The sequence below is a fragment of the Antedon mediterranea genome, chromosome 10 (genome assembly GCF_964355755.1).
Source record: "Antedon mediterranea chromosome 10, ecAntMedi1.1, whole genome shotgun sequence".
NCBI classification, from domain to species: domain Eukaryota; kingdom Metazoa; phylum Echinodermata; class Crinoidea; order Comatulida; family Antedonidae; genus Antedon; species Antedon mediterranea.
The window spans coordinates 3,092,434-3,109,289 of record NC_092679.1 but is presented as its reverse complement, the minus strand read 5'-3'; the positions used below and the strand labels follow the sequence as shown (position 1 = coordinate 3,109,289).

General features: G+C 35.1%; 3 protein-coding genes across 3 annotated transcripts; 1 reads left to right on the top strand and 2 right to left on the bottom strand.

Annotated features, from left to right (window-relative positions):
• Window positions 1-351: 351 nt before the first annotated feature.
• On the bottom strand, window positions 352-4,812 carry LOC140060912 (2-oxoisovalerate dehydrogenase subunit alpha, mitochondrial-like). Its single transcript, XM_072107281.1, has 8 exons — window positions 4,705-4,812; window positions 4,165-4,419; window positions 3,392-3,662; window positions 2,889-3,033; window positions 2,644-2,705; window positions 2,064-2,205; window positions 1,534-1,705; window positions 352-1,211 (listed from the first exon to the last, which is right to left on the bottom strand). Exons 1-8 carry the CDS (start codon window positions 4,810-4,812, stop codon window positions 1,035-1,037), a joined length of 1,332 nt encoding a protein of 443 aa, XP_071963382.1. The 3' UTR covers window positions 352-1,034.
• Window positions 4,813-5,579: 767 nt separating this feature from the next.
• Window positions 5,580-8,847, top strand: LOC140060372 (uncharacterized). The gene is made up of 5 exons (XM_072106550.1): window positions 5,580-5,703; window positions 6,340-6,570; window positions 7,030-7,171; window positions 7,407-7,560; window positions 7,883-8,847. The coding sequence occupies exons 1-5, from the start codon at window positions 5,650-5,652 to the stop codon at window positions 8,844-8,846; spliced, it is 1,545 nt and encodes a 514-aa protein (XP_071962651.1). The 5' UTR covers window positions 5,580-5,649; the 3' UTR covers window position 8,847.
• Window positions 8,848-9,966: 1,119 nt separating this feature from the next.
• LOC140060371 (BBSome complex member BBS1-like) lies at window positions 9,967-16,457 on the bottom strand. Its single transcript, XM_072106549.1, has 14 exons — window positions 16,176-16,457; window positions 15,833-15,927; window positions 15,418-15,600; window positions 14,879-15,003; window positions 14,594-14,682; window positions 14,355-14,430; window positions 14,130-14,261; window positions 13,673-13,779; window positions 12,982-13,102; window positions 12,573-12,731; window positions 12,161-12,392; window positions 11,830-11,963; window positions 11,205-11,339; window positions 9,967-10,577 (listed from the first exon to the last, which is right to left on the bottom strand). The coding sequence occupies exons 1-14, from the start codon at window positions 16,289-16,291 to the stop codon at window positions 10,404-10,406; spliced, it is 1,878 nt and encodes a 625-aa protein (XP_071962650.1). The 5' UTR covers window positions 16,292-16,457; the 3' UTR covers window positions 9,967-10,403.
• Window positions 16,458-16,856: the final 399 nt, after the last annotated feature.

The following is a 16,856-nucleotide window of genomic DNA, read 5'->3' as shown; positions in this document are numbered from 1 at the left end:
GTTAAAAAACACATAATAAAATACACGATCTGTTTTTAATTTCTAGTATTGTATGCTTTAAATCTGCAAACATGTTTTTATTACTTTTTACCCTCCTCCACACTTCAATAATTTATCATACACTAACCCTATATCCAATTTGTAAATTAGAAAACTAAGTTTTCACGCCACCTGTATGTGCATCCATATATTTACATTACAATTAAGGGTGATACGTAGGACCAGAAGCAAGTAAACCTCCAAGAACACATCATCCATTATTTAAACTCCCACCAAACATTTTAAGACTCGCCTATTAATATTTATACCAACTTATAAAATACTTTTTCTATCTACAGGCTTTAAATTGAGTTTTGAAGCCCCATTCAGAAATGGATCGATCCTATAAATAGTGTACCTTCCACAAAAAACCCTGATTGCCAACTTTTGGTTGGTTCTGTAAATTCACATTATTAATACAATAAAGTTTATCGGAATGCATTACTAAATAATATAAGAAGGCAAGTTATAGCTACCCAATCATGAGCATTCACACAAATACCAAAATCCATAAAAGGCAAAAAACACATAGTATATTGTTCCTATGTTATAACAAGGCAATCTAACAGGACACTTGCCATGTTACAAACTCGTAACAGTCCCTTATCTTAATGTCTGGCTGCAACAAATACCAACAACACTGTACTATGTATATATTCTTCACGGCGCGTAGTGTCTGTTAATGGGTGTGGACCTGATCATGTCGCAGCCACCAATAAACCCTTTGATTTCCGGAGCTCAGCATCCTGTTGTTAGATTCCCTTGGTTATACGTCAGCCAATATCTACTTTTAAAATACTGTAAAAAAATCTGCGAGTTGCAAATAGCGGCTACTTGTTTTACTAACTTTTTAAACATAAAATAAATAATGTCCATATCATCTAATATGTTAGAAATGTAATCGTACAGTAGTAGAATGTGTTGGTTCTATGAAACTTGGAGGAAGGAGGTACTGTAGATACTTTAATAATGATAGATAATTTACAGATACAGACTTATTGGAATTTCTCAAAGGTTTCTGTAGGATAGTGTTCCTTGTATTGTTCTACGTGCTGTTTCATCTCATTCAGCTGTTGTTGTAGTCGTTTTGGTGGTTTGTCGTAAACATCTAAAAACATCTGTGTTGGAGATGGCTTCTTTAATTTCTCAGCCGCTTGGAAACCCTCCATTACCTGCAAAAAATATAATAATAGTTCATTATTATATAGCACATTTAAGCAAGCTCTCAATGCGCTGCACATTGTTACCTCAGTCATTTTATGGATCAAACACGTATGGAAACATACTCCCATAATAATGAAGCTAGTAATTAGTGCAAAGTTGCGTCCTGATCTAACCGGGTACCCATTTATACACCTGGGTGGAGAGAGGCAAATGTAAGTAAAGTGTATTGCCTAAGGATACAAGCAATGCATCAAGAGTTGGAGTGGGGAGGATGGGAGGAAAAAACCTGCAAAGAAAAAATCTTCAAAAATTATCAACGATTTTACTTACCTGCTGTCTAGCCTCCTTCATCCAGCTCTTCTCTTTATCCATATCCCACCATCCTTTGTTAATCATAAACGCTCGTAATCTACCAATCGGATGATCTTCCTTATCCCAATAGTTGACCTCGTCCACTGACCTATATGCTGATGAATCATCGCTTGTACTATGATGGCCTAACCTAAAATATGACAAACATGTTGTAGTAATTGAACTGAATTAAATTGATCACTGTATTTCAGAAAAACAAAAATTAATACAAAACAGAAAATCACACTAAAATAGGATTTTTACCCATTTATTTGAATATCGTAACAGACAGTTCTAAGTACATCTAACAAGATCATTTTCACTCTTTATCTAAAGCCATAGATTTAAATGGACGGATGTTTTTAAATGGCTAATTTGATTATGATAATGACTATACTTTATGCCTTCAGAGGCGAGCCGTTATTGGCCACCGATACCTTTCATATAGTAGTTTCTAAATTCAAAATTATGGTTTTAAGATATTACCCAGACAGATCAGAAAAAATTACCTGTACGTCATTGCCTCTATCAAAATAGGTTTACTTTGTTCTACACATACTTTCCTGGCTTCTCTCACTGTGTTGTATACAGCAAATATATCATTACCGTCTACACGTATAGTATGCATACCATAGCCTACACCTCTTGATGCTAAAACAAACAAAATACAAATCTAAACATCAAATTTATGTATGAACAGTTAGTAGGGACAATGCATCGTTAAATCGTTAGATTTAAAAAATCCATCGCCTGCATTTTCTGATGTGTACTATAGGTCTTCTAATACTATAACATCTCTGATGTGCCATTAAGCTCTCTGCAAAAAAAGTGTGATGTGCCCAAATATGGTATTGATATGCCCAAATATGGTAGTGATATGCCCAAATATGGTAGTGATATGCCCAAATATGGTAGTGATATGCCCACATTATGGTAGTGATATGACATCACCATGTCCATATATGGGCACATCACATTTGTTTGTAACATAAAGTTTGATAATGCAGACAGAGATTTAGGTAGGCCTGTCTAAGTTGAATTGTTGAATACACAGTAAGAGAACTCTAGATAAAAAGTGTATTAACGTACCAATACCATCTCCTCTGTATTGTTCAGATGTTGGTGTAGAAATTGCATAACCATTGTTACGACTGAAAAAAAATTGTAAAAGGTTCTAAAGTACAACTCCTATTAAGGGGACACCTTCAGGAACAAACAATGTCCTCTCAATATTTCTTTATTCTAACTTTGGTTATCATGTAAAAAATGATGTTTGTGCTTGCTATATATACAGAATATTTTATAGGGGTGATTAATTTACAATTTGCTTTTACCAAAAAAATATAACCGGGGCATCCAGAGTTGCGGCAAAGTTGAATGCTGCGTGGGCATCTCCTTCACTGGCTGCTCCTTCCCCAAAGTAGCATATCACGCAGATGTCTGCTCCAGCTCGTTTCAAGGCGTAAGCTGCACCAGATGCTGAAAAATAAAATAAGATGGAAAGTTTCTGTGAACTCTAGATTGATTTTGTTTGTATTAAAACAGATTTGCAACACATATATACTGTATGACCCAAGTACATACCAAAATATTTATTTATTCCTTTCAGTGAAGCATAAAAAAATGACCACTGAGGAGAGACAAGAGCTGTCAAAGAAAATTATTGCCAAAGGATGTGTCTCCAGATAAAAAATACAAGCAAAAATAAAATAAAGAATTATAAAAACAGACCATGTACATACAGTATAATATGATATACAGTGTAATACATTCTCTCCTTTCGCACTCATTTATTATTGCGGAGTAATAAATGTATTAGAGCACCCGGCACACTTACCATGCGGCATTTGAGTTGCAAGGGGCGATGAAATAGTAAAGAAGTTAAGTTCCTTTGATCCATAGTGCACTGGCATTTGGCGACCATGTCCAAGATCATCGCTGTTACCATAACATTGGTTCATAAAACTGCTTAACGGATATCCACGCCACATAAGTACACCAGCTTCTCGGTACTGTGCGTAGACAATGTCTCTGTCATCAAGCGCCGCGGCACTTCCAACGTGTGTTGCTTCTTCTCCGTAGTTGGTCATATAGAATGAGATTCGACCCTGTCATAGTATAAAAATATATGAAATATATTGTGTTAAATAGTTAACTGTATTGATGCTTAGTATTTCTAATTAGTATATTTATAGTAAAATAAGAAGGTCTACTATTGCTGTTTTATTATCTTCCGTCTATGGAAGGCTACAGGTGCCATATTGCAGCATTTTAAACGTCCTATCAGGAGCATGAACCAATGGCAGGCAGCATTAGAAAAACAAAATGATGCAGGACTCAAAATTGATATATTCCAGGGGCCGGATTATCAAACTAATCCTTGATTTTGCTTAAGTCAGATTTATTAATATATCTAAGCAAAAATATTTGCTTATATATTATAATACAATTGCAGTGTATAAAATAACACAATTTTCAGAATGATTTTCTAGAAAGAAAAAAAGAATTTGGGACCCTTCTTTTTGGGAGAGAGTTTTTCCAGTTTTGATAGAGTCTGCGGTTTTCAGAGAGTAGTCCGGTATTGGGGCAAGCGACTACTAAAAGTCTTACCTGTCGTTGCGACTCGTACATAATGCGGTCCATTGTGTTCATCATTGTCATACTTCTGTACATCTTCAGGACAGTTTGCTCGTCGAGACAAGGGTCTTGGCTCTCGTCCATAATCTGACCTCCACGATTCATTACATGATAAACAGGAATAGAGTCCAGTGTTTCTGGACGAATAAAATCTAATTTTTTTGTGTAGGAGGACTGAGAACCTGGGAAATTAGTTTGTAAATTATCATCACTGTATCTTAAGGATTTCTGAAAAAAAGAAAATTATTTTGCTTTATTTATTTCAACAATATTTGACGAGAGGGGTCCATCCAACTGATCATTAGGGACCCTCACAGAAATACAATATATTATTGGTAAGTCTACTGTACTCTACAACTACATCCTACACCCTGTCCTGTCCGCTGAGTTTACTGAGTCTATCCTAGGCCTAGACTCTAGATTTGTTGCGAGGCCTAGGCCTAGATAGTTTCTAAACGCTTATTTTTTGGCGGTTTTCGCATTAAAAATATGCATTTGATATAATAAACTCACTGTGCATGATATACTCCTTGAAAAGTCTGTTTTAATAGCTCTGTTAAACCTTAAAATCGAGATAAGCTTTGGACTGTTTGTTATACTTCTTCTCACGATAGATGCCATATTGAATGTGTCTTCTGCTGCTGATATGATGTGCGGTCTGCCACCTATAGGCATGCGCAGTCCATACTTACGCGAATTGTGCGATTGTGCGTGCGCGCCACGCGTGGTGTTTTGAGTAAAGAGAGGAGAATGGAGCGATTTAGATGGAACTAATTACAACATTTTCACAAAAAATAAATGATTTACCTTTACTAAAACTAATATACAAAATTACAGTGGTTCTTTCAAATTGGCCTCTATCGTAATAAATAAATTGTTTTTGGAATTTTGTCATTTGCTTATAATAAACCTCTACTAGTATCCATATTTTCGACAAAATTACATAGCATATTACTGAATTTTGCCCATAAGCCTTCGTTCCCATTAATGGACGCAGTGCATCAACGTAAGGGAGATGACCAATCACAAAGAGTGTTTAGTATCCATCGGCGATGACCTATTTGTTGATGATGAATGTTTTAAATTAAAATAGGTAATTTTCTTTATTTTCTAAATTATTCATCATAAGCGCATCAATAAGTTTTTAAAATAATAATTTCTTTTGTAGGCCTAATGAGATGTACCGTGGTATCTCAGTGCTTATTCTCTTGAAAACGAATCCACAATAAATTATTATTTCATTAAGCCTCAAAGCTTGTGAACTTACGCTTTATTACATGTATATAACTGTATTCATGAATGTTTGTTATGCAAATAGCGTTACTTGGAATTATTGATATTATGGGGAAAACCAAAACAACAAAAATAACATTCATATACTGCTGAGAAGCTTAGGCTGTGTTTCTGTCGACATTTCGAGTTATATTGTCCTTTAACAGACTAACTTTTAGTATTTTAATGATGGCTGAAGCTAGCTCCATGGAGACAGAAGGCGTATCAACACAACAAGAGGTATAGGCCTAAATCTTTAAAAATCTGGTTTTAACCTTTTCATGATTGTTTATTTATTTCGATGTTGGGCTGTTTCGTCAATATTGATCGATGCCAAATAGGCCATTGACGATGGCCTATTTGGAAAATGGTGTCATATGGTAGCGCACATAATAAGCATGAAGTTAGTTCATTAATTAAGCGCGGTTCAATTCCCACTAGGACGCAACACAAGGACGCAACGCAACGCAAGTGAATTGACCAATCACAAGCGATGGCTTATTCGCTTGTGATTGCTAACTGTCTATAACTTCGCTTGTCATTGGTTAAAACGCTTGCTTTGCGTTTACATCCTTGCGTTACGTTCTAGTGGGAACCAAGCTTTAGTTAGTTAGTTAAATGGATATCAGGGAACCAAATAACTTGGTCAACTCACTTGCGTTGCTTACGTCGCTGCGTTGCGTCAATAACACTGAGTAAAATATACGCATGTGAGGTCGGGATTCCGAATAAATCGGATTCCGGTCAAATCGGAATTGATAACAGGAAGTATATTTACCTTCATGAACCAATTCTATGTTGGCCGATCTTGATCCGGGGAGCGGGAAATTTATCCCTGTCATTTGTGATTGTGATTCTTTCTTTGTTTATTTCTAGACCTTTCGTAAGTCTACAAATGCAATTGATTTGAAGGAGAAGGGCAACAAAGCATTATCTGAAGAACGTTACGAAGAAGCAGTCAAGTACTACACTCAAGCTATCGAACTTGACCCTGACAACCACGTCCTGTATAGCAACCGCTCTGCTACGCATGCCCATCTGCAGGAGTACCAATTATCATTGAAAGACGCAGAAAAAACGATTGAACTTAATCCTGATTGGGCGAAGGTAGGATCTACTTTTTCACCTTAAAAGTTGTCTGCTAATGAATGTTGTCTAACGTCACAAGCGCATCTAAGTTTGTCTTCACATCCATATTTTCGATAATATATTGATATTTTCGATAATATATTGATATTTTAAAAAGTAAAACAAGGCTGAAGCTCTGTACACTATCAAACTTTATGTGACAATAAAAATGTGATGTACTCATATATGGACATGATGATGTTATATCACTATTATTGGGCATATCACTACCATATTTGGGTATATCACTACCATATATGGGCATATCACAACCATATTTGGGCACATCACACTTTTTGGTCAAACTAGTTTGATAGTGTAGACTGAGCTTCACCCTATAAAGAGAAAGAATGCCTCATTGATAGTATGGTGGCCGATTGAAAGATATCCTGTAATGTGTCTACATGTATGTTATGATATTTTATTTATACAAATTAGGGTTATTCACGAAAAGGCACGGCACTATTTTACTTGGAGCAGTACGAACAAGCAAAAGAAGCTTATAATAAAGGCCTTGAGTATGATCCTGAAAACGAGACTATGAAGAAGGAGTTGGAGAACTGCAACCAGAAGCTTAAAAGTAAGAAAAGCGTCGAAAAAACTAAATTAACTTTCTTAAAATTTTAAAGGAACCTTTTGTTCGGAGATTTTTTTATTCTCTTGATAATTTATCTGCATGACGTAATAATATTCAAACATATCGAATGAATTCAAAGAAAAGTGTCACGGTTATCATTTTCCAGATCTGATTCTAATTTACCAGCATTTGATACATATTTTTGGTTGATAGGACAATATCCTAATTTGTTTTAAAGGTCCTGCGCTAAGCCAACCGTTAGCTAACCCATTTGCTATGCCCGGAGTTGAAGAGAAGTTGAGGAATGATGATAGGACCAAGAAACTAATGGAAGAGGAAGCCTATCAACAGCTAATAGAACAACTGAAAACAGATCCAATATCACTTGGGAAGTGAGTTAAAAATTCAATATGACAGTAGAACTTAATAGGGGTGTCTCCCGAATAGGTGTCCCAAAGGGATTATAAAGCTCCGTCTAAATTATTTTAACAAAACAAGTTTGATTTTCCCAATAGGGGTAGTGATATGTCCAAATATGGTAGTTATATGACATCATCATATCCCTCTATGGACAAAGCTTACGTTATATACATTTCGAAATGATAAAATTTTTGATGAACAAGAGGGATTATAGGTATTATTTTATGAATAATTCAAAACAGAATCTTGTAATATATTTTTTATAACTGTAACGCATTTAATTTGTTATTTTAGTAAGTTGGAAAGTCCAGAGGTTTTGAATATCTTAAGCGTTTTACTAGGGCTTGACATCAAATTACCTGGAGGCAATGATGATGAAAACGAAGGAATAAACAAAGACGAAAAGAAACAATATGCAGCAGACGCTGATGTGAAAGAAGGAAGTGAGAAACAGGGACAGGAAGATCCCGAAACTGAAGATCAAGACTCTACAAAAGACCTTGAGCAGAAAGACGATGATTCTGATTCCGAAACAGAAGAAAACGATTTTGATAGCGTTATCGAAAAAGAGAAAGAGGACGAAGACATGTATGGAAAGTCTCCACAACAGGCTGATAGACCATTGCCTTCACAAGTAAGAGACCATGGCATAACTGGTTCATTTAAACAGGATGTCACGTCAGCTCCATCTTCGCTTCGTTCAACCGTTGAAGAAGAACAGTCAGAAGTCAGGGATGAAGACGTCCATTCTGCCGATACTAAAGAAGTGTCCGCTGCATCTAACACCAAAGACGGAGATGGCCTGGATGATGATCAAATGACGCATGTTATTTCAGAAGAGCCAGTTAATGATGAAGATAGTGACAACGATTCTGGACATGACGAAGAAGAACAATCGTCTGTAATTCAAGTTTGCTCAGATGAGAAGAAAGAAAGTAGCGATCAGGAAGAAGATAAAATTGAGGAAGAAGATAAAACTGAGGAAGATGATAAAATTGAGGAAGAAGAAGATGAAACTGAGGAAGATGATAAAATTGAGGAAGAAGAAGAAAAAAAAATTGAGGAAGATAAAACTGAAGACATTCAAGAGCAGCAGAGTGAAGAAGAGTGCTACATAGAAGATGAGCAGGACAAATGTGAATCTGACAAGGATGTAAAGGATGATGATAGCATTCCAGATCGTATTTCTTCTTCAGCTGCACCAGTACAAGAGGAAGAACACCAAAGCAATGACGAAAATAGTGGCAGTTCTGTTTAATGACCTTTGGAATTTTACAAGCCCTATTTGAGACACCAAAGTGCATTTCATTGGAACGTTCGTAGCTGTATGCAAGGTGTTAAATCGAATTCAATAATTTATTATTAGTCTCTTAAATTAAATTTTAACTAAGGTAGTTTCATATTTTAAATATTTTAGATGTAATTTTTAACGTATTCTGGATAGTATATAGAATCTTCAGCTCTGTCTACACTATCAAACTTTATGCGAAAAAAAATGGGACATGTCCATAAATAGACACGATGATGTCATATCACTACCGTATTTGGCTATAACACTACTATATTTGGACACATCACACTTGTCAAACTAGTTTGATCGTGTAGACAGAGCTTAACAAGACAGCGCTGAAAGAGTGCATCCACATTTCGTCATCATTGCAATTACCCAATCACATCAGGATATTGACCAACAACTAACAGTATACAATTTATCCCATTGGATTTCATAAGATATATTGTATATGGACAAACAGGGGTGAAAACATAACCCCAATCCTGAATTTTATTTAATGGCTGTAAATAAAAACTGAAAAGTATTCATGGAGTATATAAAAATTAGGGTGAAAAGAATAAAAATAGGTTTACATTTGTACATATATTTATTACACAGACTTCCAAGGTGACTTTTACAAGATTCTTTACAAATAAAAGCGTTATGTATTAGAATATAAATGTTATCTATGTCTACTACCTTGAGCTCTGTCTACACTATCAAACTAGTTCGACAAAAAAGTGTGACGTGTCCAAATCACTGTTTTTGTATATTTTATATGCAAATGACAATAAATGGGAAGTAATTTTCCACTGATGAATGCATGGATATGTCCTAATATGGTAGTGATATGACATCATCACGTCCACATCCACATTTTTTTGTCAAATAAAGTTTGATAGTGTAGACAGAGCTTAACTCACCCAAAATCAGTACTTATTCATTCTAGTTAAATATTAGACATAATTAACAGTATATTTTAATTAAAGATAAAAATGTTTACAATAGTTACAATATTTTAATTGGACAGTGATTTTATTGTGTATGTGTACAGTCCTGCATTGACCTGGGCTTTTTATATTTCTGTAAAAAGTGATAAGAATTTTAAACATGTAGTTTAATAATAATAAATACTGTGTAATAACAAACTGACTTGGACTGTTCTTTACTGTACACTATTTATAATATTTAAGCCACAAATACCCCCCCAATTCAGACTTTTGCACACAGGACAAAATTAGACAAGTTATTTGTCCTTTAACCAGAATTCTATTATGGTACAGTAATAAAAAACTAAAGAATTAATTGAACACACACATTTGTACCAGCATAAAACTATGTGTTGTTGCTCGACCACTTTCCAAAAATCTTGATAATGCTTGGTTCCCAATTGATGCGCAACACAAGGACGTAACATAGCGTAAGTGAGTTGACCAATCGCAAGGGTTGTTTTTTTTAACTGTTGCTTGTCATTGGTCAACACGCATGGGGTTGCGTTGGCGTCCTTGCGTCGCGCCTTAGTGGGAACCACGCTTTAAAGTACTAGACAACAACCACCGTCTCGCTAACTGGCATGTTGATGACTGCAGTGATGATGGGTGCTGTCTCAGTCTCTTTCAATACGAACACTTTGATGACATCTGACAATCCTTTGTCACTTAAGCATTCAACTAGTGTCTCAAAGCTGTAGTTTAAGCCTGGAACTAGCATCGGTACCTAGGCAAGAAAAGAACAACAAATTTTACTTCAAGGTAAATAGTTACTATCGTACAAGAAAATCATGGAGAAGACGCCATCTATTATTATATAATTCCTATAATAACAAAATCTCTCTCTCTCTCTTGTTATCTATTATGTAAACCTTTTCTGTATTCATGTCATATTGAAATAAAAAAAAGCGTTGATGAAAAAAAAAAAACGGAGAGAAAAAAAAGTATTTATTTTGTTAGTGCTACAATAATGATAATAGCACTAGCAACATACATAGTGAATGAATGGCTGAGCAGTTAAGATAGTGGCACCGTAATTACGTAGCCGTAAAATCAGCAAGGGTTCAAGGCTCACTCACTTCATGTTTCTGTTGGTAGAACGAGTCTTCTCGGATAATAAATAATAAGTCGTAGGTCCACATCTAACTCATTTGCACTTTAAAGAGGGCCCCTGAATATCAGCTGACCTGCAGGTTCAGCTGGAAGGGTTACCCTCTATAAATAAAGTTGAAATTAAAAAAAAAAATATCACACACAGCCGCTGTCACACACACCTAATGTATATCTTAGTGAGAAGTTGAATAAATGAATAAAATACATTTAAACAACTGTTTGTTAAACAACTGTTTGTTACCTGTATGAGAGCCTTCTGCAGCGAGTACAGTTTCTCGTCAAAAAGGAAACTAATAAATAGGTTAATTGAAGGATGGTTGATGGACGTGTTCTGAAGACTGACACTCAGTTTAAAGGTCGGACCAATGCCTTGAACCTACAGTATAAAAAAATAGATAAATTAGCACACAACAGGTATACTGTTGAACGCTTTAGGGAGCTAAAAAAGTGTCCTCTGAGGTTGGTATTAGCGTTCCACTTGTTTGTTTTACACGAAAGTGTCCCCTTTATAGGAATGTCCCCAAAGGATCAGTTTTCTACTGTAGTATGCTGAAAATTGTAATGTAAATATGTTTTACTATATCAACATTGTTTAGACATTGATCTGACATTTGTAATGTACTGTATGTATATTTGTAAATGCAAATCATCAGTATTTACTTAAATATTAATAGTTATTAAATATATACACAATATATAATTTTACTAGGGAAGAGGTCGATATAGCAATTGCAGTTTAAACTTTTAGATTAGAGGATTTTTAAACCTTAAATTATTACGGTAGATATTTATTGGATTATGTAAAACTTATCCTAATATCACTTAATTAGCATAATATATGAAGTAGCTAAAATTTGCATATTCACCTGGGCAGAGAGCTTAAGTGGTTCTGCAGGATTTGATGAGATTGGACTCATGCTGTTATCTAGTGACTTCAGGAAGGCTCGGGCGGCCGTCAGTTTCATGCGATATAGATCATGTTGAAAAGTCCTATGCATCACTGTTTAAAAAGAAACTACTTGCTCTTAGTATAGTAAGTACTAACTAAACGATTAATAGTATAAATGGGGAACTGCAACTTTGAACCTACTGGACTGGATTGCGCACAGGTATGGATGACACATACCACAACTTTCTTCTCCCCTAAGTCTATAATTCTTCTAAAATTCTTAGCTGTAAAATAAACCAATCATTTACCAATTCCATTCTCCTTCTCTCTTAACGTCTGATCAACAAACGTCTTTGTTTTCTTTGGGATGTTCAGCTTCTGTCCTTGCGCTGCTGGAGGTCCTCGTGCCATTGACATCTTCTCATCAAGTATGGAGTTTCTCTTCAAGATCTTTACGATCATGCCACCTCCTTTGGTGACCATTATCAGAGTGTTGTCTTCTCGTCCAAATCTTCCAAATTGAACACCAGTTACTGTAGCCTTAAAGAATAAAATAAAAATTTAAATAAATACCCTTGGCATTAGAAACGATTAGAAAATTCAAAAAGACTCTACTGACTTTGACCAGATTTATAAAGTACCAAATGATGTGAAACCTCTTAAGCACTTTTCTGTTTGATTTACCGTATGTTGAAAAGAAAACTATTGTTCTATATTTACCTCTGTGTTAATAGTATTGATAAGGTATTTCTCACGATAGATCTGGAGCTGGTTATTTGTTAGGCCTACTAACACAGCCTTGTAGCCCTTTTGTCGATGGTCCATCAGCCCCATAGTACTGATGCTACTGGCTAGGTATACCGTCCATAACTTTTTACCCTAGTTTAACAAGAATTGAATGTTTACAATAAACTGATTTTATTATAACAGTGATACTCATAAATTTCATTTTAATGAAAACGTAAATTATTTTAAAATATACAGTACACTAATGTACCTAGGCTAGGCATAGGCCTACCGTCCATAACTTCTTACCCTAGTTTAACAACAATTGAATGTAATGTTTACAATAAACTGATTTTTATAAATATTTGTAAATTTCATTTAAATAAAACAAACAGTGCTATACCTTTGTAGTGTAACTCTGCAGTGTTTTATCCATGCAGCCAACTACTATACTTTTGCCGACTCTTTCTAGGCCTACTGGCTGAGAGTTTAACTCAAAGCACTGCCTTGCCATCTTGGTTCCCCTAAGAGAAAGGTTTAAAATGTACTCTCACAACTCAAGTTTGACAAAACATAGAAAATAGAAGCCTAGCTAGTTATAGACCATTTTAGGCCTACACTTTAACATTAACATAATACGGAAAGTCATGTTTTGTTAAACAGAAGAGAATAATATCATTTTCACAGTCAATATTAGTATAGAATCAAGGATGAACTATATTGAGGGCGGAACTTCACACATGGACGGATAGAACCTGTATTCCATGGTTAAACCTTACGATAACAACTTTCCACTATTTATTTTTTTTTAATTTTTTATTTTATTCAATCGAAACCAACAGCAATAATTACCGCCACTAACAGGTTTGATACAAACAAAGCCAGGACTGTTTAAAGCATCTTGATCGGTCCTAACATTGATCAAAGGCTTCTCTCGTCCAGTGGCCACCTTGACCAAAGGAAAGGCATAAGCCAATACGAAAGTCATAAGCCAATACTACTGTAATTTTTCTTCCGTTTCATCAGAAAACCTCCATCCTTGATATCATCAAGTCTTGAATAAATAAATATATATATATAAATGAACTATTTACCTTTTAAGTGTGTAAACATTACCATTTCGACATGACATCACAATACGGTATTCTACATCATACAGACCGGTTATTGTCATAAATACTGGAACACTAGGAGTGTCCATCTACCAACGGAAACAGACAAAGTTATGATATACAGATATTTTCTCTATTTTATAAAAAGGGAGTAAACACTGGTATGTGGCCGCACCGATCATTACAGCTTCTGTGACTTAAGCTCTGTCTGCACTATCAAACTTTACTATCAAAAAAATGTGATGTGCCCATATATTGTATGGACATGATGATGTAATATCCCTACCATATTTAAGCACATGTCATGACTACCCTATTTGCGTACATCACAATTTTTTTTGTCAAACTAGTTTTTTTTCAATTCTAGCTTTTTTATTTTTAAACAACTGTCTTAATGTTTCACTTTATTGAACAGGATGTTCATTTGCGCGATGCTAACCTTAGAAAGAACGGTAAATGCTTCGGGGTCAAGTATGTAAATTTCTCTACACTCTGTACCAATAACAAGGCAGCTTATGGCATCGTCATCAGCACTTGTTTTCCGGAGTGTGCCAAGACATGTAATGACAGTCTAGAGTAATAAAAAACACAGTAGTGAAAAATCAGCCATTAAATATGTCACCAGTCACTTCATGGGGTCAGAATATTATGTCAATAAGCTCACCTGTCTTTTAAGTGGAGTATTTTTATAGAGATTTGCAAAATCCATTTTTTGTTCCTTATCTGGAATCATCAAAAATCTATAAAAAAAAAAACAATCAATCAATAATCTTTTATTTCAGCATAGAACCATACATAACATACAAAGCATCAGCATCAATAACAATAATAACAATTATTATACAGTCTTCTAGTAATAATATACTTAGAAAGTAAATAATAAAATGTCAATACACATGTTACCTTAAAGAACGAACTGTTAGAGCGCCCTCGTTGGACTCTCGCTGAATACCCTCCAACATTTCTTGAAGTATGACTACATCAATCTTATCCTAAAATAATAAAAACAAATTATATTATTGTAACTACTGTAATTACAGTACATTAGTGTGACTGTGTAACATGGGTTTAACTTTCCTGTCTACCATTCCTAAGGTCTTGGGTTCAATTCAAGTGAATGTGTCTCTCTGTGATGATGTTATAATTCCCAATTTTAAAGTAGTGGCCCTCTCTCTTAAGCATTCTTACCTCTTTTACTTGGTTCCAGAGGTCCTTCTCGATGGGGTTCACTTCCAAAGGGGGTAGTGTAAATTTAAAGTAAGGACGTAGGTTTTTGTACACATATATGAAGGGACCAGAGGCTGCAACAATAGCTGAAAAATAGTATAATAATAATATTTTTGTTGTTAAAATAAGAATATTTAATATTTAATTTTTAAACATTGTTCCAATGTTATCAATTCAAGAGTGACAGGAGTTATTCAACAGAGTCTGAATATATAATTTATGTATGTCAGTATGATTTCTAAAAAGCTTTTAAAAGATGGGATGGACTGTTAATATTATGGAGGATAAAACCTCCTACAAGGCCTTGTGCAGGTGTGCCACAAATTGCACTCCTCTCAATACATTCAAGGGTGCTGTATTGTAGGTGTTTAGTTGGTGTTGGTTGGTGTGAAGTTTACCAAATTTAAGTGTGCTGTAAATCAAACTTCCAAAAGGCATTTTAGGAGTGTGTTAGGTGAGAGATCGCACTCTCACGTCTCAAGAGACAAGACCTATCCTACCTGGCACTCTATGTTCATTGTTATCCATGTGAAAAGCACAGACGCCTGTTGGTAAGTCAATTATCGTGTTCTCATTCATCAATGTTGTTCCACGGTAGACTTTCAATTTCATATCATACGATCCTGTTCCTAAGTCAGCAACTATTAGCTTGTTTTCACCATCTCCATTGATGTCCGACAGACCTATGAATTAATTCAAAATAACATAGAATATTATTTTTTCTTCAATAAAAAAAACTGACAATAAAGCTCTGTCTACACTATCAAACTTTATGTGATGATGATGACGATGATCACTTCCGTATTTGGGCACATTAATAAATTAATACTCCCTCCAACTCTCTAGTAGGCAGCCGAGACAAATTGTGCAAAAATCATTAAAATTACACACAACATTGCCGTCTTCATTACTCACACATGCACGTTGTGAATGTATAGAGACTTGCAACAGGATCATAATGGGCATTTAACCATTTATCAGAACCATCACTAGGGCCAGTCTTGCCGCTGCTGTGAAAATAGAAACATTCACATTTATTTAATCATCAATACAATACAATTATCAATAATTCTGGGATTTTTTATATTTATTAATAATATTAGGCTTATAGGCCTATTATTATTAATTTATAGGCCTATTTCACAGTCAGTGACAAGAAGGAGTCTTTAATAATGTGACTGTAAAGTGTAATTACATCAGTGTTATAATTCTTTACACAAAAATAAAATGTATTTAACTGCAAAGAAGCTAGGCTTACCTTGGTGTAACATTTTTTGGCCTTGGGGACTCTGCAGAGGCCGTTGAAGTCGGGCTTACTGCTGTTGCTGCTCCTGAACCCGAAGGCTTAGCCTTTGATGTTGTCGTTGAAGACATTTTTTTTTTATTATGTAACGCTTATTTATCTTCAACTAGAGTAAATGCATATTCTACATTAGCGATTAGTTTGTTTTACAAAAAAGTAGTAGTAGTTTTATAATAATTCCTACTTTTACTTGGTTATTTTTAAGACAGAAAAATTAGGTTGTTGCTATTTGTTTTCCTGCCCTCAACGTTCAAACAAACAGAATGTCGATGATATGGAACGTCGATTGTGCCTTCAAACAAAGATAGCTTCAAAGTCTATCATTGACTCGGCGGGCACCGTTTCATGCCAGAAGTAAAACAAAGCCAGTCAAGCCGAACCAGTAAGTAAACCTCGATCCGGGGATAAACATTCATTTTGTCAATCAGCAGAAGTGTTAATCATACATGCCTTATCACAAAAGTACAAAAGGGAATTTGCCAACACTCGTTACATGAAACTTTCGGCATGTTTCAAAGTCCACTATTGTTAGTACAGTGTGTATCGAGGGTCGATACACACTTTTTAAAGAATTTTTAAGAGCCGGTCTATAAAAAAATGACAAAGTTTGGACTTTTGGTGACTACTTTCATGTAG

Excerpts from the sequence above, each read along its gene's own strand:
- LOC140060912 (XM_072107281.1), bottom strand. The coding sequence starts at position 4,812 with ATGGCATCTATCGTGAGAAGAAGTATAACAAACAGTCCAAAGCTTATC. Across the intron at positions 3,034-3,391 it reads TGCAACTCAAATGCCGCATG|CATCTGGTGCAGCTTACGCC; the intron begins GTAAGTGTGCCG and ends TTTATTTTTCAG. Across the intron at positions 1,212-1,533 it reads TGAAGGAGGCTAGACAGCAG|GTAATGGAGGGTTTCCAAGC; the intron begins GTAAGTAAAATC and ends TATTTTTTGCAG.
- LOC140060372 (XM_072106550.1), top strand. The coding sequence starts at position 5,650 with ATGATGGCTGAAGCTAGCTCCATGGAGACAGAAGGCGTATCAACACAA. Across the intron at positions 7,172-7,406 it reads CTGCAACCAGAAGCTTAAAA|GTCCTGCGCTAAGCCAACCG; the intron begins GTAAGAAAAGCG and ends TTTGTTTTAAAG. Across the intron at positions 7,561-7,882 it reads GATCCAATATCACTTGGGAA|TAAGTTGGAAAGTCCAGAGG; the intron begins GTGAGTTAAAAA and ends TTGTTATTTTAG.
- LOC140060371 (XM_072106549.1), bottom strand. The coding sequence starts at position 16,291 with ATGTCTTCAACGACAACATCAAAGGCTAAGCCTTCGGGTTCAGGAGCA. Across the intron at positions 15,004-15,417 it reads CAATGAACATAGAGTGCCAG|CTATTGTTGCAGCCTCTGGT; the intron begins GTAGGATAGGTC and ends ACTATTTTTCAG. Across the intron at positions 13,780-14,129 it reads CATTTACCGTTCTTTCTAAG|ATGGACACTCCTAGTGTTCC; the intron begins GTTAGCATCGCG and ends TTCCGTTGGTAG.